We start from the raw sequence: 26,898 nt of genomic DNA on the forward strand, positions 1-26,898 counted from the left end.
ATACAAAACCAATATATCATCAACTCAATAACATTCCTATCCATTCTATCCAACAACCTAACACCACTCTAACCAAGGTTCCAACATAAACAAAATATCCAACAACACACAAACAAAACCCTAAATCATCCTCCTCATCATCGCCTTGATTCCACGATCACACTTTGCCTTTACCTGCATCGCAAACACAAATTGAGATGCATGAGTATTTAATAAACACTCAGTGAGGCAATCTTCTCATCTACTGGGCTATACACACAAGCAATAAGATCTATCATGCAACAAACAACAACAATAAAATAAACCAGGAACATGCACAAAGCAAACCGACATAAACTGGTTACTGTCAGAAGGGTGTCGACCGATACCCGAAGGTGTCAACCAACACCTGCTCAACACTCCGAGAAACCCTAACGGTGTCGACCGACACCTCCACATGGTGTCGATCGATGCTCGCTAAGTTCCCGAGCCGTCCTCGCGTGGGTGTCGACCGATGCCGATGTCGAGCAGCGATTTTCTTCAAACAAAACCTTTTAATCTCGCCTCCCAGATCCTCTTTTTCGTCCCACACGATCCCAGGAAATCCAAGCCTCAGGAGCTACAAAAAACTCACAAACAACCAACAGAAACAACCACACAACACATAGAATCACAGAAACAGAGATCTTAGCTTAGATAAGCCATGGTCATGAACTCACATTAGCCAAACAACGAGATCTAAGCCCCAACAATGAAAACTAGCTCCTTAGCAACCTCCCCACACGTCTTTAGCCTTGGAAACTCACTCTCCAGGAAGAAAACCACACAAACAGTGACAAGAATCTCCAAAAACTCAAGAACGCTCTAAGGGATAATTATGTTTTACAGCTGTCGATTAAATGTATATTTATATAAGAAAATATTACTTACAAGTATATATGGAAAAAAAAGAAGTTAAGTAATAAAAAATGGGAATTTTGTCTAATGTACTACATTTCCCGCAAAATATTCCTAATCTACCACATTTGGGATTCCTTTTCTGATGTACCATAAATGTGAGGTAGAATGACGACTTTGCCCTCCTGTTAATAGGAAAAATCGCAAACAGAAGGAATCGTTGATATATTATTTTTTTGGTGTTTCGTTATCTGCGACCGCAGAAAGAGTAGAGTTTCGGCGGTAGAAAGTCAAAAAGCACTATCTTGGCATTTAATGTGGACATAAGCACAGCCCACCTTTATTTTTTAGCTTTTTGGGAGGGACATGGTAAGTGACGGAAAAAGTTGAAAGTGTTACAATTGTTTTCTTTTTTTGGTTGAAGGAGTGAGAGACAGTGGACGAAATCTTTGAACTCGTCGCAATTAATGTTGTGGTTGAGGTATTTGCCCCCATTGAAGATATGTAACTGAGGTTTGTTTGAACTGCATTTATTGTCCTCCGAAATGTATAAAAGCAAATTTGTTTGAAACGTGACTTACCTGTTTTTGGTTTCCTAGGCGATGGAAGAAAGTGTTTGTGTAATAGTTGGTGATTGGGGATGTTCATTGACCGGTGTTTGGAAATTTGTGCCTAAATTGGGTGAATTGGCAAGGTGTGTCACGTATTTCATCGGAACCACGTTTTCTGAGTTGGAGAGCATAGTTGGCCAAATATTCAGAGTATGCCCTGAGAAAACCACAATGAGCCTTAGTTTCTGCAGTAAAGAAGAGCTAGGGGTGATGAGTCAAGGGAAAATGCCTCTGGTGGGTATCAAGGCTGAAAGTGATTGGAAACAGTTCAAGGAGTGGAAAAAAGAAATCGGTGGACTATATCTCTATTTAACGTTGAAAGATGTGTGTGTCAATGAAGATGAAGAGTTTTTTTCAGATTCGTTTTTGGTAGCGTATGTCGACCACATTGAGGCAGTACATAAGGCTAGGATGAATAAAGCCGTTGAGCACAGTAGCGACGAATTTGAGGACATAGTCGATACTCGCAAAAGGAAGAATGGTGTAGACCACATATTGATGGGGAAGAATAAGAAGTCAAACCATGTTGTGGTGTCAGAGGAAAATAATGGTGACAATAAAGACAATGAATTGCCTCTGGTGGACATGGATGTGGACAAGGTGGCCGCAGAGAAAGACGATATTGATATTGTGGACACAGAGACGGGTAGAAGTCCTTCCGATATTAATTTGTCCACTGAAGTTAGTGTAGAGGACAACAATGCAATGTTAAGAGGAAAAGAATAGGAGGAATGTTATATTGAAACAAGCTACGACCGTTGACATTATAGGACTGGTGAATGGCACCCTTAACGTGGAAGACGAAAGAGAAGATGTTGATATATCTTTGTCCACTATATTAGAAGAAGGGGGGCTATTAATGAGAGCGGAAAACAGAAAAGTCCTGATTATAATTACGATGAGTGGACAGAGAGAATAAACGAAGACTACCCTCCTGAATGGGATCCATTCGTAGGTACTGAGGAAAGGACGTATGAGGCTTATAATGAGGTTGGAGAGACTTCTGGTGCCAGAGAAGTCGAGGCCGCTCTCGTCGTACATGGTGATGAGAATTTGGTAGAAGCACATGTGATTGATGGGAACGAGGACCAGCTACGTTCCGCTCTAGTCGTACATGGTGATGTCAATTTTGTAGAAGCCCCTGTGATTGATGAATCTGATCCTTTGTTGGTGAATGACGTACCACCATGTCCGGAAAATATGAGAGGCTTACCAAGCCATGAGAGGAACATGGATTTGAAAAGAGCTGCGGATGCAATATATGTTGGTAGGATCTTTGCAAGTAAGGCAGACATGTACGAGGCTCTATCACTATATGCTATGAAGAGGATATTTTGCTATAAAATTGTTGCATCCGATAAAACACGAGTGATTGCAGCGTGCGTGGACAAGAATTGCGGTTGGCGTGTGTATGCTGTAACTCATCCAAAAACGTTACATTTAGAAGTTAGAACGGTTACAATGAAGCATGAATTCCACGTCTCCGCCACATCTAGATATGGGTCGAAAGCAACGGCCAAAATATTGGTTGGGTTGTTGAAAGGAAAATTTGCTAATGGGAAGACAGGACCACGAGCATGCGAGCTGCCTGAGTTGGTTTTATCTGAGTTGAATGTGACCATCTCATACAAGAAGGCATGGAATGCCAAGGAGTTGGCCGTGAATGCAACACATGGAACAGAGGAAGGAAGCTACGAGTTTTTAGCAATGTATCTACACCTTGTCAAGTCGACAAACCCTGGGATCTTAACAGAAATTGAGACTACCGTGGACAAAAGAGGGAAAACATTGTTCAAGAATCTATTCTTTGCATTTGGTGCCTGTGTTGATGGTTATAAATATCTTAGAAAGGTGGTAGTGACAGATGGGATTGCGATGAAAGGCAAGTACAAAGGTTGTTTGGTAGCGGCGAGTGGTCAAGATGGAAATCTGCAGATTTATCCACTGGCATTTGGAGTCGTAGAAGTGGAAAATGATGCTGGTTGGGTTTGGTTTTTCAAGAACCTTTTAAAATTTGTCCCAGACGAAGAAGATCTTGTATTTGTCTCTGATAGACATGCGTCAATCTATTCTGCACTGGGGAAGGTGTACCCACTGGCGCACCATGTAGCATGTGCAGTCCACCTTTTCCGTAATGTTAAACACAAGTATAATTGCGGTGGACTAGCTGGTCTAGTGTCGAAAACAGGAAGAGCATATACGGTTGGTGATTTCTGTTACTGGTGGAGGCAGATAGAGGAAACAAAGCCTGAATGTGCAGAGTATCTACTCAACATTGGTCTACCACATTGGACACTATCACACTTCACTGGAAACCGTTATAATTTGATGAGCAGCAACATATCTGAGTCTTTAAACGCTGCCATGAAGAAAGCAGTCGAATACCCAATTGTGTCAATGGTGGAATTCATAAGGGCAATGTTGATGAGATGGTTTTGGTATAGGAGGACATTTGCTGTGAAAATCAGAACTAAGTGTACACCAGAAATAGAAGAATTGTTGATTGACCATCTGAAAGAGTCACTGAACTGTGCGGTTCTAGGAGCAACAGACTGGATTGCATTTGGTTGCGTATTTACTGTGGATCTTCAGAAAAAAAAACATGTACTTGCAAAGTGTTTGATGTTCTCAAGGTTCCTTGCTGTCACGCGCTGGCTGCTAGTCGGGTAAGAAACGTTGACCCATACTCACTCATAAGTCAATGTTATTTTGTTGGACCATGGAGGGAGAAGTACAAAGGGGTACTAATGCCACGCCCCAATGAGAAGGACTGCGACATCCCCGTAGAGTTGACAGAAGTACCTGTTAATCCACCCAGAACAAAAAGAGGAGGCGGAAGGCCTAAAAAGAAGAGGATACCATCACAAGGAGAATTGCATCACGTAAGTTAGTTTTAGTTGTTTATGGTTGGGCATTGCATATTACATAAATTTTGACGACTTTTAATTGACCTCAACTTATGCGTTTTGTATCAGAAAAAAAATGGGTGACAAAGTGTGGAAGATGTTTCAAGGAAGGACACAACCGCAAAACTTGCTCGACGCTGATATGATGAAGTGAAGATGATGTTAAACTTGCCCGTAGACATATTTTTTGGTCAAAATTGGTGTTTATTTGTTGTCTACTAACTACAAAACTCTACTTATAGTTTGTAGACAAGTATTGGGCCATTTTGTTTAGAGTAATTTTGTGTGGAAAACATCTTAATGATGGTGGACAATGTACCATTTAAAATTGACTTTCGAAAAAATTGGTCGATGCCCCCATTGATGAAGTGAAGCTGATGTTAAAAGCTGTGTTTAGGCTGCAGGCGTAATTATTGTTGGAGGCATTTTAATGGACAAATTAATTGGCAAAACTGCGTTAGTTTTTGTCTCCAAAGTACACTTAATAGACAACTCTGGGGCCATTAAGTGTAGAGTGATTCTGTGTAGACAGCGTATGAATAGAGATGGACAATGTCACATTTGCAATTGTCCTACAATTGGTGGAGACTGCTAAACATCATTTGTTTAAGAAAAAATAGAAAATTAAAGGAATCCAAACTTCAATCAGGATTTAAAAAGGGACTTTGAATCTCAAAAGAAACGTGATAATATAGGAAGATTTAGGTCCACTTAATACATAGGTAAGAGCAAACTCGAAAGATTACACATTCGATAAGTTGAGAATAGAACTCCTACAAATTACTGCTTAATGACGACAATTAACAGGAGAAGTGCAATGACAGAGAGAACCCCTAGAATGAAACCCTTGACGTCTTTGAAGCCGAAGGTGGTTGGAGCACCCCTTAGGTTGCGCAGATATAGTTCAACGAGTCCATCATCAATTTCGCGAACAAGCTGGTTAAGGTTATCTATCCCTTCTCCCTGACCTTCAATCTGGGCGGACAACATTGATGGGTAGACTTTTGTGCCATTTGGTCCAAGGGTGAGATAGTTGAGGTGGTCGTCCCGCTCGTCAAATTTCTTGTGGAGGTCGTGGATTTCCTCGAGTATGGCTTTATCCCAAAACTTGTTAAGATGCAAGCCCCCGTCCTACAATTTAAAATTATACCATTATAAGCAAGACTCTGATCTATAATTGAAATATTGAATTGGGTTCTTTAAAAATAAAAATATTTACCTCAGATCTAGCACATTTGTAGCAGAGGCGTCCTTTGTATTCACCGATCGTATTAGGGATGAGTTGAAGTTCCCCGCCGCACCAGCATTTCTGGGGGATGCTGTAGTGATCTCTTTCTCGGTCGCATGACTTAACAGGCTCGGCGGAAGAGGAGGAGGGTTGGCTGTAACTGTATTGGCCCATCTTGTTATTTTGCCGGAAAAAAAATTCAATAAAGTAAAGAAGAGATATGTGGCTGGTGTGAGTGGAGATGTGAAAATGTATGTATTTAAGAGAGGACCTAATAAAGATGATGTTGGAAAGAGGCATGAAGTTGGTTTGACATAAATTCATAAAAAAATAGTGTCCTCTGGATAAAAGACTGCTTCCTTATAGGAAGTGTGGTCCAACAACCAATGTTAAAAAATTTTGATTGATGTGGTTGATTTTTCTCGAGCAACACATCCGACTATTTCTCTGATATTGATGGACATAAGGTTCAGGCATTGTCCACTGTGTCCATAGAAAGTTGTCGGAGTATCGCCAATTAATTAAGGAGCGATTATAATAGTGTAGTGGACAAGAATAAATGGGTCTGAGGACAATTACATTTTTAAAAAGTCGAGGAGAACATTCAATAGATAACTATAGAAATTATAATGATTAGTAGATAACATCCAAAACAAATAAAAGTAGGACATGAGGCAACAAATTTAAGATAGTTGGCAATACCATCCGAAACCAATAAAAGACCTAGGATGACATAATGAGATGTCTAGTAAATCAAGAACATAAGTCTACTAACTTAGGATAATACATGAGATGACATGAACTCAATACTATAGTGGATAAACTATAATAATTAAAACATACAGATGAACTGTATAGTCCTCCACCACACAAAGCAAGCTTCACAGCGGGATTCTATCGTGCATATGAAGCCAGTTCCAACACACTTTAGGACGTCAAAAAACCTCTAGGTATCCCTATACCTTTTAATACGTATCGGACCTATTTGGCGGATGTTTTCGAACACCGCCTCAGAATAATATTCGGCCATTGCATAGGACCCAACTCGGTCTTTAAATGCTACCATGGTGGATACACCCTCGCGGTAATGGCCACAACAAATTAAGAACAGTCCTAGGGCAAACTGCATCTCCTCAGAAAAAGGGGTTGTATTGAAGAGGAGATTTATGGATTTATCAATCATACCTTCTGTAGCTGTAAGATGAAGACTCTCTAGATAACTAGCGACTGGATTGCCACCGTGGACACACCTAATGAAGAATGGGTGATATTTGGAGGACTTGTTTACAAGAATAGGGGCATTCTGCAAAGTAATGAGAGAAACTTCTTTCAAAACCTGGTCGTTGCAAACAAGAGCCATTCCGGTTTTACTACTCGCAAGGAGTGGACCAAGTGTTTCGAATCCATCTTTCGCTAATCTTTGTATTATAAGGAGCTGAAGATGTTCGGGAAGAGAAAATAAAAAGTTAGTCTTTGTAGAAAGTGTGGACATGTTTGGTAGATTGTAGATAGTGGTGTGAGCCATGCACTTTAAATAGATGATTACATTAGGGTTTCAACTATCATTAATAGACACTATAATTTACAGACTTCGTAGTTGGTTGGTCTTTAATGGCAAGTTGATGCAAAGGAGTTTGTCCTCAGTGGTTGGTAAAAGTATTTAATAAACTTAACTTAGATAGTTGAAACATCAACCACATCATAACAAGTAATTTCAGTGGACATGCGAAGGGGTTAGTCCACCTTCAATCCAAATTGATTATAGAGTTTTCCATCTTTACTACGTATTTGACAACATACTAGGGTTAAACTTGAGTAATATGGTGAAAGACTTAGTAGACAAGACTTGGATAACTGTATTTGTCTGTAGTGATATCTAAGTTGTGGACAATGTGTTGTTCGACCCAATTTGGATGTGTTGTTCAACTTTGTTCCATGATTAAAAGTTTAATTTGGAAATTTAACAAAATGAGAAATGATTAATGAAGGGAACCTAAGGTTCAAACGTGAGGATGAGTTATAATAGGACGAGTGAATGGCAGAGTAATTAATAGAGAAAAGGGGAAACAGAACAGTTTTATAGTTGAACAACAAATTTCTGGTAGACATGGACAGCAAAAATCATTCGTATGTCGTCCACCATCTCGTCAGTGACGGTATCCAAACCCAACCCTTGTGCATGCAATTCGATGTACTTCACAGCTAGTGGACCACAATCTCCAGTACGCTCATTCTGGTAGACGTCCACCAATCTATCATAAGTGAACGATGTAGGGAGAGGGCAATCTATCAGGTCACAGTTGACGAGGTCCTTAATGATGATTGGTAACATCTCCAGAATAGGTTTCATGATCCGTGGCAACTTTGACTCAGCGTGGTTAATGATGAGAGGATCAAGAAATAAGACTTTGCCTTCTTTTAGCTTGATTGCAAGTGAAACCCAGTGACGCTTCCCCCATTTCATTGGGACGTAGACGGTATCAACATCACTGAACCAAGCAAGATTAGACCCACAGCTTGGAACTGTTCCACTTACGTAGTTACGGATGATACTGTTCCATTGGAATTTTGTCTTCTTTTTATGTTTCTTATAACGGGTATGATCAGTGGTGAGCATGTGAGTAAACCAAGTGTCCAAAACGGTGACTCTTGTCTCTCTAAAATACGGCCCCATAGTCTTCCACAACCAGCTAAGCATAGCTTCAATGTGCTGCATATAAACATAGTGGACATATTATAGCCGACAATTTTAATTAGTGGTATACGGCCCCATAGTCTTCCACAACCAGCTAAGCATAGCTTCAATGTGCTGCATATAAACATAGTGGACATATTATAGCCGACAATTTTAATTAGTGGTAGACAAATCTATATGTGGACAGTATATATGTGGACAGTATATATGTGGACAGTAGACTATTGCACACCGGTGATTGGACCCAATGCTGAGGTGAGTACAATTCTTTGAAGAATGTACGCTTAACGTCGTGGCCATCAATGACTTACTCTCTGTGTGTAAAACGGTTAGGAACAGAAATTATAATGATAGATGGGATTAATAGGGTCGGCGAAACATAATTTGTATAGAATCTTATTTGTGACGATATGCAGATATTGTGGAGAGGAATTTATTTTTAAGTGAAGCTTTGACAACACAAAAGGGTGAGTAAAGAGAAATAGCTTGATCCGTTTGTGGACAAGTTTTTTTCTTAGATGAACAACATTGGCCAAATCTCCTGGGTTTCGTCCCTGGTCTTTTTGAAGGGAGAAGAGGGAGTTCGTCGTCCATAAATTTGGATGACCTTTTCTTGGAGGGTGTAGGCATATCTCCCTGAAATAAAAGATGATAATGAAAGACAATATCTGATAAGTTAGAGAAATGGTGAAAGACAAATTCTATTTTGTCCTCTTCTTAATTAGTAGACAATTTTAAAATTTTGTCTTCTTAATCAGTAGACAATTTAAAAATTTTGTCTTCTTAAATAATGAAAGACAATTTCTATGTTGCAATCGTACCTCTTCTTCTTCATCCTGTATGTTGTCCTCTTGGTTATCCTCTTGGTTTTCCTCATCATTAACCTCCTCCTCGTTGTCCTCTTGTTTGTCTGCGTTATCCTCGTCATTATCCTCGTCTGTATCACCTTGGGTATCATCCTTGCCATCCTCGTTGTCATTTTCCTCTTGGCCGTCGTCACTATCACCTTCATTATCGTCCTCGGTATCCTCCTTTGCATCTTCTTTGCCATTCTCCTCTTGGCCCTCGTCATCCTCTTGTATAATTAGACTCGGGCAATTATAGCCGGTAGAACATTCCCCTGGGTGTAAACTTTGACTTGTTGATGTCTGAGGAGCGTACAACTGAATTAGAAGGGCTCTGTATTTTATTGTTGGGGAAAAGAATGACTGCGAATAATATGAATACCTTAGGAAGATGTGTTGGCTCTTCAACATATATCTCGGCTAAATCCTTCAGCACTGCTGGCATATGCTGACCATAACTGGTACACAGGGGGATAGTCTTTTCCAGATTGACCTGTAAATTGTAAAGATGGATTTATCGAAGTAACTTATGAAAGGATTTATCAAAGTACCGTAGCTGTAAAGATGGACACATTGTAAAAGTAGATAAAACACCTTATCTGGTATAGTGGGAGAGTTGAATGGATTGTTTTGATTGGTAAACTTGTCATTCATCTCCGAGAAAGGGTCTAAATGCTCACGGTTGGGTGACTTGGGAAGTATACCTTTCTCACTTAAAGATTGTAGGACATGCTCAAGTACTTCAGCCTGGTATTTGGATCTTTCGGTGGACAACATCTCTTCTATCTTTGATGTATGATCTTTGTTTCTCCTTTCAACCTCCAATAGCAATTTTTGAACAGTTACGGGATCTAGGAGTCAAGAGGAATCAGATGCATCTGGTGGATTAGTTTGAGGATTAGGCTGCTGTGTTTTGTTCACGACTGGAGCTCTTTTGTTTGGTAGCTGGTATGGTTGTTTTCTTTCTTGGCACAACGCATGTAATCAATGGCAAATGTCGAATCCCTCCATGCCAGTCTTCTTTTTGAAATATGTGCCCTTCTTCTAGCTTTCTCATTATTAAATCAACGCGGCTATTATCCACCTCTTGACCATACCAGTTGTAATCTTGGTATTCTTGTGGGTCTTCGCTGTGTAAAATAGTCTCTACACAAAGCTAGAAAAAGAAAGGGATTACAAGTGATAATTGATGAAGCATAGATGAGTAAACTGGTAAATGAGACTATAAGACAAAAATATTGTCTTACATTAGGATCATTCTCTGCTTCGAGAATTTTAGAATTATGAAATAGTTTGAGCTGGGTTAGATGACGCACTAAACGATTGGTGAATGTTAACTCGTCGTCTGCATCAGGTAGGATTCTTGCCAGGAGTGGAATTGCATGAAAAAAAAGTAGTTGAAATGACAAAGTGAAACCGTGAGTTGCTGTGTGAGATTGTTCAAGTTGGTCGGCAAGCGCACGTGTAGTAGGAACAAGGTCACCTAGTGTAACCCTCTCTAAAGTCTTTAGGAAAGAAAGCCTCCCCCATGGATATTTGACAAAAGCATCCAAATTTTCGACCAATTTAACCACTTTGCTAGAAGCTCTGACAACAGATGAATTGCATATAAGAATCCCATCCACAATCACAACAAGACACAATCTTAGCCTCCTGTCTCCATTCATACAGCGAGCAATTGGCAACATCTTGTCCTCCTTCAAAATGTCTACAATTTTCCGGATAGTGTAACTATTGTTCGGACCAATAAGAGTGTGGAAGAATTCAGAATAAGATATAGGACCAACGTCAGTGGCAGATGATTCTTCTTCATCTGAAGGTAGTGGACCACAATTAAGCCCTGTTAAGATACCAAACTCCCGCAGAGAGAAACGGATTGGATGTCCCCCATAAACAAACCACATCTCATGCTTTTTCTGAGTGATAAGGCAGCGACAAAGGAATTGGTGGACAAGCTTGCAGGGTAAGGAACTCTTGCGAACAGGAAGTTTGAAAAGACGACCAAAACAAGAATCTGTCAGCCATTTTAACTGACTGGATCCATCTAGCGCTTCTATAATGTCGAGAAGATACTCAGGTTTAGAATAAGAATTTATACGGCCTTTAACAGGATACCAATCTGTTGCAAAGAGATGACGCGGAAGTGGTCCACACTGTGCAGATGGGATATCTGACTGCTGTTTTTGAATTGTGTTGTTGGTGACAGTGTTATCGGTGTTTAGAGATGCATCTGCTGGTTGAACTTCACAAAAACCAGTTGGGGGAGAGCTATAAACGGGAATACCCAAATTGCTTCTGCAGTCGTCACTGTGTGGACAACAACTAAAACTTTTGAAATATGTCCACAACAATTGGTCAATAAGAGGACAAACAGATAATTCTTACATAATATTGTCCTCTTTATCCACCGCAAGAGAGTTTGTTCCCATATCATTGACAAGACTCCTGTTTTCAATGTGTGGACAAAAAACCAACTTTCGGAAGGTAGTCAACAATCATTGTCAAAACGAGACCACTAGTTATAAGTGAAAAAACACTTACAGAATATCCTCATCTTGACTTTCTGGTATGAGGATGAAGTTGGGAGTAGGTCCAAACGTTTCGTTGTCTCTATCCACCGCGACCGTGTTGGTTCCCAAATCAACTCAGTTAAATCTAATCACGAAAATAGACTAGAGTTAAGGCCAGGTGACTTTCTGGTATGGGACGACGATTACGGTGGAAAAAATACTAAAGTTAAGGGCAGGGGAAAATAGTAGAAACGATTAGGGTTAGATGACGAAATTGGTAGAAACGATTAGGGTTAACAACTAAAATTGGTAGAGTCGATTAGGGTACAATTGGTAGAAACGGTTGTGTGTTGTACTTACAGGTGATTTGGGTCCACTGAATCGCGCGACGACCCATTCTGGTCAGCCGAGATTGATTCGTTGCTTTCATCCATGGTCGAGTTTCAGATTTGCATGAGGAGATCTTCGGATAAAGAGGCCACGAAAGTCGAAGAGAAAGAGCGAAAAGAAGAAAATAAGTTCAAATCAGAACGAAAGCGAAGAGAGAGAGTTAAAGTGAACTGTATCGAACAATTCTTCTTCTGTCTCACAGCTTTAACTCGTAATTGGACTGATAGGCAATGGCGTGTTCGAAACTGAAAAGACGCGAGAGAAAATTGAAGTCGTCCCTTTTTAATTAAAAAACAAAATAACATTTTTGCAACGTCAAACAAAATGGAGGGTACAATGGTCATTTTGTCAAGAGTCGATGTGGTACATCAGAAAAGTTTGAATTTCGAATCTGGTACAAATGTTAAATAACTCATAAAAAATCTATCCAAGGCAAAAAAATTTCCAATCGGCAATAGCTAAACAATTTTGCTATACAGTAAGGTTAACATACAACCATTGTGAGTGACGACAACAAGTTCCTGTCACTTTTTTATACTTTGAAATAAATCTAACTATATGTAGTTGATACAGCTGGATACTTATATGAACTTTTTCTCAACAGACGCAAATGGTTCAGGATGGTGGGACTGTGACATGGAAGGTGTTGATTCGGAAGAAGTGGGACACAGTGAAGTGTGGGAAGGAGTTGGCTCAACAACATTCGGAGATATAGTTGATTGGCACTAACGATTAACAACAGGGTCGGTCCATGTCTCTGATATCACACCTTTTACTAATTATTATGGTTTGTCTGAGAAATTGATTCGGTTTGTGTAAAACAAATAGATTCGTTTTGGCTTGCTTATGGTAAAAACGTTAATTACCCAAAGACTTTATATAAAGTTTCTTAATTGTAGAGCTTAACTCTTTATGCTCTAGGATATTTCCAAGATCAGATCAGATCAGAGGAGGTCGAAGCTTCAAACAACCTAGCATATGATATGATAAAAGATGGCGTGGCCGAAATGTATATTCTAGAACCACAGTAAACGTATCAATACCCAAGTTTTTAACCTTTTCAGTTCCAGATTGAACAAAACAATCTGAATAAGACATGGTTCCATCTTCTGAATGTGCAAAAGAGGGTGAAGTCCAGTGAAAACATCGAGATCCACCGTCAAGGTGAACTGACACCCTAAATAAGCCTGGGCGTTCGGTCCAATCGTGTTAGTTCTTGTCGGATATTTTAATTTTTATGTTATTCGGTTTTGGAAAACAGTTCCAAATTGAACCAAACAAAATTTTGGTTCGGTTCAGTTCTGTAATCGTTATTTCGGTTATTATGTATTTTGCTGAACTAAATCAATTTTTATTTTTAATTCAAAGTTTAGGTATACGGGCCAAATTTCAAAATAGAGTACATGTTCAATAGAATACATATTCAATAGGTATATGCGCCGACACATATTAATGGAGATACTGTATGTATCAAGATTCTACAAGAGTTTTTGTTTTGTGTTAATATTGGATCTCTCGATAATACACCTCCCTTCGTATTTATCAAATTGCACATCGATAGTGTATGTTTTGACGGACCAACCAGTCAAAAATTATATTCGTAAAAATATTCAATTGTTATAAGATACAAATCAACAATGAATATTTTAACAGACCAACTCTTATAGGATTGCATTCGTAAAAATATATATATATATATATAAATACATTCCACATTGTATATTTTGATGGATCAACTCATAAAAGAGTATAAATATATCAATTTTAAAACAAAATCATAATACATATTACTAGATTTTATCAATCATAATCTGTTCTACCATATTACTAGATATTATCCCCAATACACCACATGACAATTTTTTTAATAATTATTAAGTATAAATATATGTTGTGTGTTTGTTTTAATATTTTTTTATTAGTATTAAGATTCTATTATATATTAGTTTAAATTAGGTAGCGATATAATAGGAAAATCTAAAATATGTTTACATATTTTACTTAGATTCGGATACTATTTATTCGGATCTTGAATAAGATATTCGGAAATGGTGTATTGGCAAGTGAAGTTAAATCTATTTGGATACACCCTATAGTATTGGCACTTCATATAAATGTTCCATGACCAAAAAATTTGATTTGTAGTGATTCATAAGATACCATAACTGAAAAATAGAAAATTCTATTGTATGACGATTTTGTCATAAGGTCAATAACGCGGTATTTTACATCAATCAACAATTATAGAAACGACTAGGTGATCGATTTAAGAATGGACACATGGTAAGATGTGCAACTTTTGTACTTTCCAACCAAATTTGGTTGGAAATTTTTGATGGAAACATTTTAATGAAAATATATCTACAATGCAATATGTGCCCATTTCAATGCATTAGACCTAAGTATGGTGAAAATATTTCTTTATTAAATAAAAACTTTAAAATTCAATCTTATGAGAGAAATATGGAGTTTAAAAATAAAACTAGACTAAGTAGTTTTTAAGTTATAGTCAACCAAGTATAAGTTTAATATCAATTTTTTCATCATCATGGAGGAACTCGTAGTAGGAACCTTCTTCTATCCCCTTCTCAATTGAAATCTGTAGATAAAATTCCAAATCAAATAGTCCAGGAAACAAAATTATCAAAGAGCACTTTGCCACATGCTTCCGGTGATCATACTTGATCACATCACTATGCTTGGGCTGAAGAACACTTCAAAGAAGAAATGTTCAGATTCTTCATCATCATTGGGACCTTAGACCCAAGTTTGCAGAGAAAACAGTAAAGTAGATGACTGAAGAACCCATTTGAGAATAAGATGAGCAAATGTAAAGGAAGAAGATGAGCAACACGAAAGAAGATGAGAATATAAAGAGCTAAGAAGAATAAGATGAGCATACCTCATCAAATACATCAATCGTCCTTTGCTTTTTTTGGTTGATTACGAGAAAAAATAGAAAGAAAAAAATTTAGTGAGAAGGCAGATTTCAAAACTCACCATTTCTGTTTCAGTGTAAATATTGACAACAAGAGAGTTTCCCTTCTCCCCCCGACCATATATTATATAATCTTACATATAAACAACATATCTTGTGGTCTTGAAAATGTTTTATTGTGTATTACATAACACTCCATATCATGCCATGAATCAAATCTTGTAGAAAATCTCTCTACATATATATAATTGTATCTACTCATCTAGTCCTTATTTGAATACTGAAGACTCACAAAGCATTACAATTCTTTCTGTTATTGATATGAATGCAGTGCAGACTAAATCAATTACGCATTTTAAGTAATCAAATACGGTAAATCTGATCACACAACAACTTGCTTAGTAAAAGTTTAACATTTGTGAATTGTTACCTACAAAATTTGATGTTTCAGGGTAATGGAGCAAAAATTTTAGTCATCCTTTGTGATCTTAAGTCAGACTGTTAGAGCATGTGTGATGGTGTGTTGTTAAAGAGGTAGAATTGTTATGGCAGATAACTAGATTTCCAAATGTGGTGATCTTTTTCTCAAAGAACAAAGAAGTGAAATGAATTTTGGTGATCTATAGCCTATAGCATAATTTCTTAGCGGCTATAAAGATTGATTAACTTTGTAAATGATTAATGAGCATAACATACGGTAATAACAATATGACATGTATACAAAACAAATCTTAATGCTACCGTGCAAGAGACAACATCTAATATTGTACGGACAACGACGTCAACCTTCTAAATTTTTTTCTAGGACTCCATCAATGAATGAAGAAGCTGGGAGGTTTTTCAGAATCAACAGCAACATCAATGGAGGAGATGGCACTAAAAAATTTCCATATTTTTTTCTTTTGTTTATTCAAATTCAAATTAATGTGTCTGCACTGTACAGTGTGCTACTTTAACTCATAACTTGTCTCTAAAATGAAAATAATTTGCTGAAATTAAAAAGAATTTCTAATGTATTCTGCCATGCTAATGCATTAGACCCTACGTACTATGAAAATTGTTATCCTTTTCACTACAACCAAACTTTGAAACTTAATGATTATGGGAGAAATTTGAAATTTTAATCATCATTCATTACCTTCTGTACTTTAAACCAAAAAAAAAAAAAGATCAGTTGGACACTAAACTGACCAAAATCAATAAAATTTGACCAATTCAAAGTCTTAAATCAATTATTTTTAATATTAAATTTAATTCAAACAATAAAACCATATCCGAACAAGCTTAATTATATCCAAAATTAAAAATACCAAAATAAAAGCAAAAATGATAATTTCATTTGAATCAAATTAAACCTAGATTGGGTTAAATTGAACCGATATTTCGGTTAAGCTAAGTCAGTGTATTTGCCTTTTTGGGTTGAAGTAAACTGGACTTTAAAACAGCACAGGAATCTTCGGTCAATGATCATTAACCCCATTTTTTATTATTTATTATTTTAATCATTATTCATTACCTTCCAATTAATAAATTTCTTGTGTTGAATCATCTGAAAGTTCGATTGAAACTCACGCGGTCAATCGTATTTGATCAAAATAAACTATAAAAAATGAACCATATCAGAAAAGTACCATTGTTTTATTTAAATCCACACATCAAAACACGGCCATCTCATACGTGTCAAATGTGCCATGTATCTACTATATTGGGTCGGGGGTACTTGTTATTATGACACTAACGTAGGCGGTATATAAGATTAAATAGTCAATGGTAATAGTAACTGATGTACATTAATACTAGCATATGTCTTACACCAAAAAAGAAGAAGAGAAGTTAGTACACAATAACCAGAATATTCAGAAACCTAAGCAAGTAGTACACAATAACCAGAATATGTATCTTAAAATGATCTGAAAGCTTTCTAACCTGTGGAATGCAGACATATAAACCTCCCCTGATGTCCTGGATGGTTTCCAATTGCGCCTATATAAATTATAGTGAACACAAAACTAGACCTTTTGGATTCGTGCTACACAATCGAACACCTGGTGAAGTCAGTTACTACCACTGAAACTTTCATCGTTAAGTCGTACAAGAAGACCGCAGAGATCATCAAAGGTATTCCGAGAAAGAAAACAGAAGCAATAATGGTGTTCATGCTAGACGAAGAAGGAAACGCTGTTTACACTCTAAGACATCGGAGATCAAAGCATTTTCCTCACAAATTCTGAAGCTTTCTGTGTCCCTTTGAGCTCCACTTTCTTGATGCGAGAACCTAACAAGGTCGTACTCTTCGATGTCAACTATGCAAAAGTGGGATTGTTAGAGTCACTATTCCATCTCAAAAAGTAGTTTGAAATCGAGTTAGTCTAGAGTCTGTCTTCTCTTCTAAACCTTTGAAACATCTAATCTGTTTTTATATAATCTCTACGAGACTCATATATATATATATAATCTTGCATAAACTTATATCAAACCAATCTTCTTTGAAAGTAATGCAAATATCATACTTCTGATATACAGAAAAAGTTGTACATTTGTATTCATATAAACATACATATGATTCTATCATTTAAATAAATGTGTCTGTGTATTAAAACATGAACCTTGATTATACGTTTTTATTGCCGTCACAGACATCACAAATTGTATAGCCAAGACCTTCACAGTACGGACACTTCGTATCTTCACCAACCCACTCCATAAACTACAACATTGAAGAAGAGGTTATCTGCTTTAGGCTACTTGATAATATACACATACACATAATCAAAGCAGGGTTGTTTTGATTTACTCACCTGCGGCTCAATGTTTGGTTCACCAGTTCCATCGCACTCTACACAACAACCAAAATCCACATCAAGTCTCTATTTGGCATAATCAAACACTGTACTACAACTCTACGAGTGAAGTGTTACTAAGAATATCGATTATGTTAAACCGAGATGCCACATTGGATGAAAGATTCCAACTTTTGCCATAAGGTTGCTTTCTATTAGCAGTCTTAGTTGGCTAAATAATATAATCCTAGCCTTCTTTCTTAACTATCAAAGAACCGATGATTTTCACTTAACCAGGGTCGAGAAGGGATTCACCTAAACACATCAATCGACCCTCCCCTCGACAAGTGATGCACCTCGTTTTGGTGTTTGTAGATTTACTTTTGTCTACCGGTTTGTTCCTGCCAATGAGCCTGGAGGGATCTTCCCATCTGTTTTCTCCAAGAAGAAAAACCCGATTTTTAGTAACGTCAACCTCTCTGTCACTTTGGTCTTTTATGATTGATTGATTCTTCTCAGGGACTTGTGTCACTGACGTAAATACTGCTCCGTTACCAGCTTCCTTGATCAAGGGAGATGAGAGAAAGGTTCAGTATAAAGAATAGACCTTAACAGGTTTAAGTAATTTAACAGTTAAATTCAGAATATTCATTTTTCCTAAAATCTCAAACAAGATAATGTAGTTTTTTCCCCTTTGCTTAATTGTTTATAAGACTCATGGTAGATAATTCAGATTTGGAACAAATCTCACTAGCAACAAATACATCATTTTAAGGACAGAGCTAACCTAATAAGGTAAAACAAAACTGTCAGTTAACACGCCTGTGAGGCCAAAACATACAATAAGAGTCCATATTCGGTTATAAGAATAGACCGCATAACTACTGTAAAATGCTTGCTACAGAGCTAGAAGTAATTGGGACAATTTTGACTGGTATATACTCGGGATACCTTAGATAAGTGTGGTAGAAACGAGCCATGATCTATAGAACAAGTAAGAAGAAAAGTTCTTCAGTTTTTTTACCTCTTGCTTAATTGTATTTGCTTCATCATTATCTGTCTCTGTATCCTCATCCATGAACAACCTTTGAAGAAGCTCTGCTGTCATTACCCCATCCTCACGTACCCCAAGCGATGCCTTTTGAAGCAAAACATGCACCGTGTCAAGAATCAACCGCATTCAGAACACACGATAGAATCAACCTGAGCTAAATGCAAAAAAAAAAAAAAAAACATACTTGCCAAGTCTTAACAGCACTTGCAGTCCCACTTGAGAAGCTGGAAAACTCCATATCCTCTTCACCCGAATAGAATCCTAATTTTAACAGAGCTTCCTATATCACACGGAGCAAAACAAAATCCACTTCAAAAAGAAACATTCTCCAAACACTTAAAACTCAAATCTCAAATCATCACTTAACTATTTCAAATCGCTTAACTAATTCAAATCATCAGCCTAATCTCTCAATCTAAGCTAATTCCAGTGATGATAGAACTAGATTCACTCGCCTTTGTTCTAAAACTGAGACAACAATTGTTTTTGTGTGTGCAAGCAGACCTGCAAAGCTTGAACATCGTCGCCTTCACTTCCAACCTTCAACGTCCTCCTCTTCTTCTTCATCTTCACCGGCTCCGGAACCCTAACTTTCTCCTCGGAAATAATCACTCGCTTCTCTTCTTCTTCTTCCAATTCCACTTCTTCTTCCTCAACCACAAGTTCTCTCGTATTCTCCAATACCATCGACGTAGCGCTTAATCCACTCTCCGAGATCCGATTCTTCTCCTTCAAAACCTGAAGCAAAGCGGCGATACTCGAAACCGTGTCCGGAACAGAACTCCCCAATTGCGAATTTCGTGACTCTAGGGATTGGATTTTGAGCTGGAGATCCGAAATCTCTCGTAGAAGAGATTCACGCTCGCGTATCCATCTCTGTTCCTCTCGAATCCAACGTTGCTCCTCGCGAATCCATCTCTGCTCTTCCCGGAGCCACCGGATTTCTTCGCGGTCGTAACCGGAGGGGTTTTGAGTGGAGAAGCAAATTATTGAAGAAGGAAGAGAGAGAAAGAGAGGGGAGCATCGAAAAGGTAGAGAACGAGTGGTGCTACTACGAGATCGTAGTGGATTCGGGAGAGAAAGAGGTAGAGACGAAGAAGCCATTAGAGAGTGAGAGAGAGAACAGAGAGGATAGAGTAATCCAGGTGGCGGGAAGATAATTTCCGTCTTTTTTTTTTTTTTTTTTTATATTTTATTTTACTTTTTAATCTTCTCTCGAAGTCTCTCTTCATCTCTGTAGATAAAAAAGCCCCATTGCGCGACCAAAATAGTTTTTTTTATTAAATAATTTTGGTTTATTATATTTTAGTAATTTTTAGTTTACCATGTTATCTATGGTTGTATATATCAATAAATTTAACATATGTTATAAAATACTTTTAGAAAATAAATGTACCGTATAGTAAACACATTTTATATATTAATTTTATAAAATAAATTGTTGATATATACTTATACAGAATATTTTTATTTGCTGACTTAAACTCACATAATAGTTCAAATTTATATTATTATGTAAAAGACAAACTAAATTCTTTTACTTATATAACCTATGAACTTTAATCTAAAGATCTCTCAAGAAAGTCCCAAAGATAACTTCGCTCTTTTTTTTAAAAAAAAATCATTCATCAATTTAAAATACTGGTAGGTTTCAAAATAATGGTAAATACATTTAATTTTAATAAAACATATGATTTTATTTTATTTTAATCTTAAGGTACAATTTTTTTAACGAAGATCTTTTTTTTTTTGCAAAAAAAATTAAATTTCAAATTTTAAATAAGTAAACAGTATAACGATCTTGTAATTATATATTGGATCACAAAAAAAAACTAAATAGAATGATACATATATTAGAAATGAATTACAAAAATTTACCTTAGACAAGAATAGGTAAGAAACATTTCTTTGATAAATGTATTACAAGAAATTATTTCATTAAATATTGCATAATTTAAAAAAACATGAATACGTTAGAAAATAATCAAACATCCAAAATAAAAAATGAAGATGGATATTTCCAACTTCATCTCTTTGTTTTGCGATTTGAAATTGATATTTTTAGTATCCATCACCAATTAAAATAAAAGTTTTGTTATAGCCATCAAAACTTTATTTTACAAATGTGAGTTCATATTAATTCCTTTAGTGCTAGTTTTTGACTTTGGTGATTTTTTGGTGCAAAAAAAACTCTTGTAGTAAAAAAACAAATTAATGAGTCTAAAAATATATACATTATTGCAGTGGCGGATCCAGCCAAAATTTTGATGGGGTGCAAAAAGAACAAAAGCTTGTTATAGATGGGATTTGAACTGCTTACCTCTTGATCTTAGTGGTGCACCCATTACCACTAGACTACTATAGTTAGCAAGTTTAATAGAAAATCAAACATTTTTCATATTTCATCTGGTGCAACTGCACCCCTCTCAACCAACCTAGATCCGCCCCTGCATTATTGAGTCTCTTATAATATAATATTAGATTAAATTTGAATTGGATAGGAAAACTAACAATGACCAAAGAATAAGACTAGAGGGTCTACAAAGCTCTAACTTCTACTTATAATATTAATTTATTTATAAATTACTTATTAAATAAAACAACTAAAATCAAAAGCTTCTTCTAGGTTTGAGTCTTTTTAATTCTCCTTTTCAACTTATTCATTGTTTGCTTCTGATTTTTCTTCCTTAGCTGCCCCTCTTTCAGCTGAATTCAAATTTATTAATCAAAATTCTAAAATATGAATTAAATTTTTAATTTGCAAATCTTTCTAAAAAGGATTAAAATCTTTTGGTCAAACATAAACTTCTTGAGTACTATTACATATATTTCTAATATTCCTCCGTGTTGTAATGCGAATCCGGTCATAATTTTTTTAATGGTTTTCTTCTATTAATTTAGTTTATTTATCTTTATTATTATATTATTATTTTATATATATGTAAATACACTCATATTATTTGTCATATCTGAAAAAATCATTTATTTTTAAAATATTATGATTTTTTTAAGAAAATTGCGGATTGGTTAATGAAACTCACAATCATATGATATGATAGACCAGAGTTAAGATTAATATTTTTACGAGTTACTCCATCAAAAATATGTATATAAATGTGTACAGTATTATTTTAAAACGTAATTATTTACTATATTTACCGCATATTCCTACTTTTATTATAATTTATTTATCAATCAATGTTCCTCTTCGCTGGATTGCGGATCCCATCCTAGTAAACACAACCACTTTTTTTGACGATGCCACCATTATTTAATATGCAAATAAAACATTTATGTTAATCTGTTTTTTCCTTCAACAACATTCAATACCAATAAGTGAATTCGGGCGATGACACAACAACGATACAAACACAAACCCCTAAACTACAAATCTTGACAGAACATTTGGATTAATTAATCATAAGTTAGTGAAAGATACATTAATTAACGAGTATTTTTGGAGATATCTATGTGGAGTGAATAATAATCTTTTCAACGATAGAGTAGGTCGAGTTTTTTTTGCTTCTAATTATTTAACACCAAGGGGTCTTTAGAGAGTTGCCTACCAAGAAAACCAACTTTTCAGTAATGCAGCACAAGCTACTTGACCTAATATTCCAAAAACATATCAAAAGTCTCCAAGATACCGAGTGAATTTAGTGTTGTTTATATAATTTGTTTCGGGTAATCTGAATTTTGAAGCAAAATTTTATACATATCTTTCACGTATAGCTAAAAAGAACCACACAAATATTCCGACATTGGTTTGCGTCAAAGAAGTTTATTAAATTACCAATTTGGAAAACGTTATGATCAATCATACAACAATAGACCGTACCAATGAAAGTTTGTATTATTAGGATACGTACATATGAAAGAAAGAAAGCAAGCACACTCAACATAAAAATAACTCAGATTTTCAAACCCGAACCTTGAAATTTCTCGTGGATGACCATGTCGATTTTGTTGGCCATTTCAATAGTGAGATGATTCTTCCAATCATCAACTTCTCCTTTGCGGAAGAAGATACTGTGATCCAAGTTGTTCCACGATATTCCGGTCTTGTTGATGTCCAAATTGCTCAGATTACTTAGAGAGCACAAACCTAAGATCTTCTCAACAGATCCGCTATGTATTTCTTCTTGAGTAAAAGGACAATCCAAGAAGTCGGCAAGTCTCATGACCTGGGCATAAGGCTCTTCTTTGAGATCCTCGTACCTCATAAAAAGAACATGCTTTGGGTCTTCCAAACTTCCTTTCCAATAGCTCAAAACATTGTCCCATAAAGGTCCACAAGCGTGAACTCCTTTGCAGAACGACTCGACTATAGACTCCAGCGTGCTTCTTTCAGCTTCTTTGTTCTCCATTCTTGACCTAAACTGCCATTCTGACACCAATACATCCTTAACGTTCCTGCATATGTATACGATCTTACAAGGAGAGTCCTTGAGCGGCTCTCGCAGAGTATGCAACGGCATGTGGGTCGAGAACAACCTCGGAGATGATGAGAGCTTGGTCAGGTCCGGTGTGGAGCTTCTGGCATACAACTTTGCCTCAAGAAAGGGTACAAGACCGTGAGGGCTATCAGAGGTAAGAGGATGGCTCTGAATACCATCCTTTGGCCTATGAAGTAAAGCGACTGTGAGGGCCTTGAGCCAAGTCGTTCCAGACTTGGGGTATGAACTGACTATTATGTCGGTGTCAAGCGGCTTAAAGTGTTTCTGGTAGTCGATGACTGCTTGGAGATTCTTGTAGTAATACCAACATCCTTGGTAGTTGCAAAGCTTCTTCCCTTGCATGTTTATGTCTGAAGGAAGCGAAGCTATCAAACGTCTGAATTCTGTTCTTATGTCGTCATCGTCTCCAAAGTTTCTTAGAGGCTCAGTCTGATTCATTTTTTTGTTTATCTTCTCATTTGGCTTATGAGTTTTTGACACTATATAGCACAATCGCAATACATCACTATTTACCCGTATTGTTATTGACCAAATGAATTATTAACGTGGTGCTTAAGAAACAATTCAGTACTCCCTCCGTTTCATAATATAGGATGTTTTAGAGATATCTTTTGTTTCATAATATAGGATGTTTTCATGTTTTTATGCAACTTTTTGATTAAGTTAATATTATTTATTATGTAGTATTGTTTCTGATTGGTTGAACTTTTAAAAAGTAAACACTTCTTAATCTGCGTGCTTTTGTTAAAATATCCTATATTTTGAAACGGAAAGAGTATAGTTTAAAGCTCTTCTGAAAATAATATGATTATCCTTTTGATTCCCTACGATATATTTGACCAAATGAATTATTAACTAAATATGATTAGACGGAAAGATTTGTTTTAAGAAAAAAAACACATTTAGTTTTCCTAAATAAAATATACTTGTGGTTAGTAACAATAAGAAAATAAAATTGAGAATAGTTGACGAAAACTAATCGAAAATATTTTGATTTTCTATGCTGATAATGTATATATTTCCGTCAAAGTGGCTAGAGCAACAGTTATGTAAATTATTTTGACAAAATAAAATTTGATATGTTCGATATATATCAGTTTCTTAAATGAAATGTTTTCAATAATTTTGTTTTAGCCAATTTTGGATATCATTTCTTGTTTTTTTTTGGGTCAACTCTCATCTACAGTATTTTTGTTAAATATAACCATTGAAAAATTCAAATACACACATAATAACATCTTTATTCTTTAACGAAACAAAAACACTGAAAATAAGAGATGAAAACTTAGCAAATGGCCGATATGTTTTCTATATATGTATGTATTTTGGTTCAACCAAAAATCATACGAAAATTTTCAAATATTCATCCATGCGTGTGTACTTCACATCTGGATAGAGTTTAGAAGCTTCTTCGTCGTCTCCGACTTCATGATCTGTGAGACAACCTTCGTAGTATATGTGATAGAAATGTCCTAATCCCGCTTGGTGCGCTATTTCCTTATCTGCAAATACATAACTAACATTGTTACAATTATTTTATAGAAAATAAATACTTAATCAGCTCATTTCTCATAATGTAATGTAATCTCTAATCCACAATTTTTGTTTGGTTAGTACGATGATCGGACTTAGTTAATTACCTTCAATGTCAGCAAGAAAGTCGTGTGCTGAAACATATGTCTTCTCCAATACTTTTCCGGTTAGTTTCTCCCATATTTGAACGAGTTCCAAATGTGTAAGAATGTTGTCGGCAGGTCTAACGTACACAGTTTTATTCATCGTTCGGGGATCATTAAGCGTCTTTGCGGTATATTTTGCCATATCATCTTCATCCACGAATATCACTAATAAAATTGAATGGGAACACAAATGGTTAAAATAGATATTTTTCCTAACTATGAAATGGAAGCGATCCAAGTAATGAAATAAAATGAAATGAGTTTCGCATAAGAGTTTTTTCTCTTTTTACCTTTAACATTTCCATCTCCATAGATATCAACTCTTTTTTTGGGAGGCACCAAAGTTCCCATTTGAGATAAATTCCCACCGAAGTATGCGGCAAAACAAGCGCCGACGAGGTATGTGTGGGGTATCCCCGCGGCTTCGATTGCATTTCGTACTTCCATTTTTTGTTCGAATGTTTCACTTCCTGGTGGCATTGCATGTCCCATACGCGACGGATCCATTCCGAATTCCGATGGTAAAAAACGCTGAAATATTTCAGTTTGTTAGTATAGTTTAGAAGTGTGAACAAGAAAAAAAAAATAGTTAACAATTTATAAGTAGTTCATAAAAAATATTATAAACTTTTAGTTTAAACACCACGGACAAAAGCTAAGACAGTCAACACTTTTGTACACATGCGACCGGATTAATTATGTAGTTAGTTGTTTGATTTGTTTTTTTTTACTTAAAATATTTTTTGCATAGTCTTTTGATCAATAATGTATTCAAGCTTATTAAAACATTCGTATCAGGAAGCCAAAAAGTGCGACTTTGTGATACACAATTATCTTACAAAAAAATCTTTGAACGGATCTTATCTTTTCTAATAAAATAGTTTAAATTTTCAAATCTGCATATGTCATGCAGACAGATGCATTGGACTTGTACACATGCATATAGTATTAATTTATGTTGCTATAATATGCCAACGCAAGTTTTTGGAAAATCAACCTAGCTATAATATCCGGTATTATATAAATTGCTTTGAACTCTGATGTAAAAGGATGATATAACTACATGCATGATGTATAGCGGATATATGATTCAAACTCTACTATCAACTGAAATATCAATGATAAGATTTATTTCATTAAATTGATGATGTATATAGCTAGTGATGTATTAATATATATAAACAAACATGCGGGTTCTTTACTTCTTTACCTTGACGCTACCGGCCTCTTTGATGGCTTCGACCAGTTTGAGTTGAACGGGGATGTTGTGGGTGCGGAAATGGACGCCGGACATGGCGGAGACAACCACGTCGACTTGCTTTACGGCAGAGACAAGGCTCTGGTGATCGGAGAATGAGCCTTCCACGAGATGTGCGCCAAGTCTTTTGAAAGAGAGGAGGAGCTGCACCTTCTCAAGGTCCACTCCGATCTCCGGCCGCTGCAGAACGTAAGTCTCGTGTCCCTCAGCCAAACATGCACTTACAATCCTCCTCCCCAAGGATCCCGTCCCTCCAACCACTAGAACACGCGTTTTCTCGCCAAAATTAGTCTCTCTCATCTCTCTAAGATATGTGGTTTTTGTTGGGGGTGGTGAAAACTTGAGATATAGTGTTGTCACTTATCAATCTCTCTAATATTCGTCACGTTAGGTCGAATATTTTATTCACTCACGGATATACGTATAGGTGCGGGAGCGAAGACAATAGTACACTCAAGTCTCTCATTTAACACGCCTTTACAATCCTCGTCAGCGACGACCCGTTCTTTCCGCCAACCACAAAGTTACAAAAAAACATTTGGACTCATTATATGCTGATGGATTACTTAAGTATTCAACAGATGCATGTGATGGACACTTTAACTACTAATAGAAGTCCGTCGACGTGGCTAAGTCGAAAGAGATACGTAATAATAATTTACGTATGAAAC

At 36.4% G+C, this 26,898-nt stretch overlaps 2 protein-coding genes and 2 pseudogenes across 5 annotated transcripts; 1 reads left to right on the top strand and 3 right to left on the bottom strand.

The window, feature by feature from the left end:
• Window positions 1-3,809: 3,809 nt before the first annotated feature.
• Window positions 3,810-4,378, top strand: LOC147936154 (uncharacterized; annotated as a pseudogene).
• Window positions 4,379-17,468: 13,090 nt separating this feature from the next.
• On the bottom strand, window positions 17,469-20,050 carry LOC104719087 (protein disulfide isomerase pTAC5, chloroplastic). 3 transcript variants are annotated; one of them, XR_015568642.1, is made up of 6 exons: window positions 19,338-19,997; window positions 19,018-19,113; window positions 18,804-18,917; window positions 18,095-18,337; window positions 17,798-17,835; window positions 17,469-17,706 (listed from the first exon to the last, which is right to left on the bottom strand). XR_015568642.1 is itself a non-coding variant. In XM_010436931.3 (6 exons), the coding sequence occupies exons 1-6, from the start codon at window positions 19,935-19,937 to the stop codon at window positions 17,611-17,613; spliced, it is 1,191 nt and encodes a 396-aa protein (XP_010435233.1). In that variant the 5' UTR covers window positions 19,938-20,050; the 3' UTR covers window positions 17,469-17,610. The 3 variants fall into 3 exon arrangements, 2 of the variants coding, with proteins under 2 accessions (XP_010435233.1, XP_087325552.1); XM_010436931.3 differs by having other exon boundaries at window positions 18,095-18,341; window positions 19,338-20,050; XM_087469426.1 differs by having other exon boundaries at window positions 18,095-18,341; window positions 19,289-19,976.
• A 2,548-nt stretch (window positions 20,051-22,598) lies between these two features.
• On the bottom strand, window positions 22,599-23,805 carry LOC104719088 (cytosolic sulfotransferase 1 pseudogene; annotated as a pseudogene). The gene has a single exon (XR_015568643.1). The product of XR_015568643.1 is annotated as a cytosolic sulfotransferase 1 pseudogene (transcript).
• A 666-nt stretch (window positions 23,806-24,471) lies between these two features.
• LOC104719089 (pinoresinol reductase 2) lies at window positions 24,472-26,664 on the bottom strand. Its single transcript, XM_010436934.3, has 4 exons — window positions 26,180-26,664; window positions 25,260-25,500; window positions 24,931-25,134; window positions 24,472-24,792 (listed from the first exon to the last, which is right to left on the bottom strand). Exons 1-4 carry the CDS (start codon window positions 26,525-26,527, stop codon window positions 24,632-24,634), a joined length of 954 nt encoding a protein of 317 aa, XP_010435236.1. The 5' UTR covers window positions 26,528-26,664; the 3' UTR covers window positions 24,472-24,631.
• Between the last annotated feature and the right edge of the window lie 234 nt (window positions 26,665-26,898).

The sequence above is a fragment of the Camelina sativa genome, chromosome 10 (genome assembly GCF_030686135.1).
Source record: "Camelina sativa cultivar CO46 ecotype springtype chromosome 10, ASM3068613v1".
Classification (NCBI taxonomy): domain Eukaryota; kingdom Viridiplantae; phylum Streptophyta; class Magnoliopsida; order Brassicales; family Brassicaceae; genus Camelina; species Camelina sativa.

Bases quoted from the DNA above. Each gene is read 5' to 3' on its own strand.
- LOC104719087 (XM_010436931.3), bottom strand. From the start codon at position 19,937: ATGGCTTCTTCGTCTCTACCTCTTTCTCTCCCGAATCCACTACGATCT. The intron at 19,114-19,337 runs GTCTGCTTGCAC...CGTGTGATATAG, and splicing joins ACGATGTTCAAGCTTTGCAG to GAAGCTCTGTTAAAATTAGG. The intron at 17,707-17,797 runs GTGAGTAAATCA...TCAATGTTGTAG, and splicing joins AACCAAACATTGAGCCGCAG to TTTATGGAGTGGGTTGGTGA.
- LOC104719089 (XM_010436934.3), bottom strand. From the start codon at position 26,527: ATGAGAGAGACTAATTTTGGCGAGAAAACGCGTGTTCTAGTGGTTGGA. The intron at 25,501-26,179 runs GTAAAGAAGTAA...GAAATATTTCAG, and splicing joins AAGAGGCCGGTAGCGTCAAG to CGTTTTTTACCATCGGAATT. The intron at 25,135-25,259 runs GTAAAAAGAGAA...CAATTTTATTAG, and splicing joins TGGAGATGGAAATGTTAAAG to TGATATTCGTGGATGAAGAT.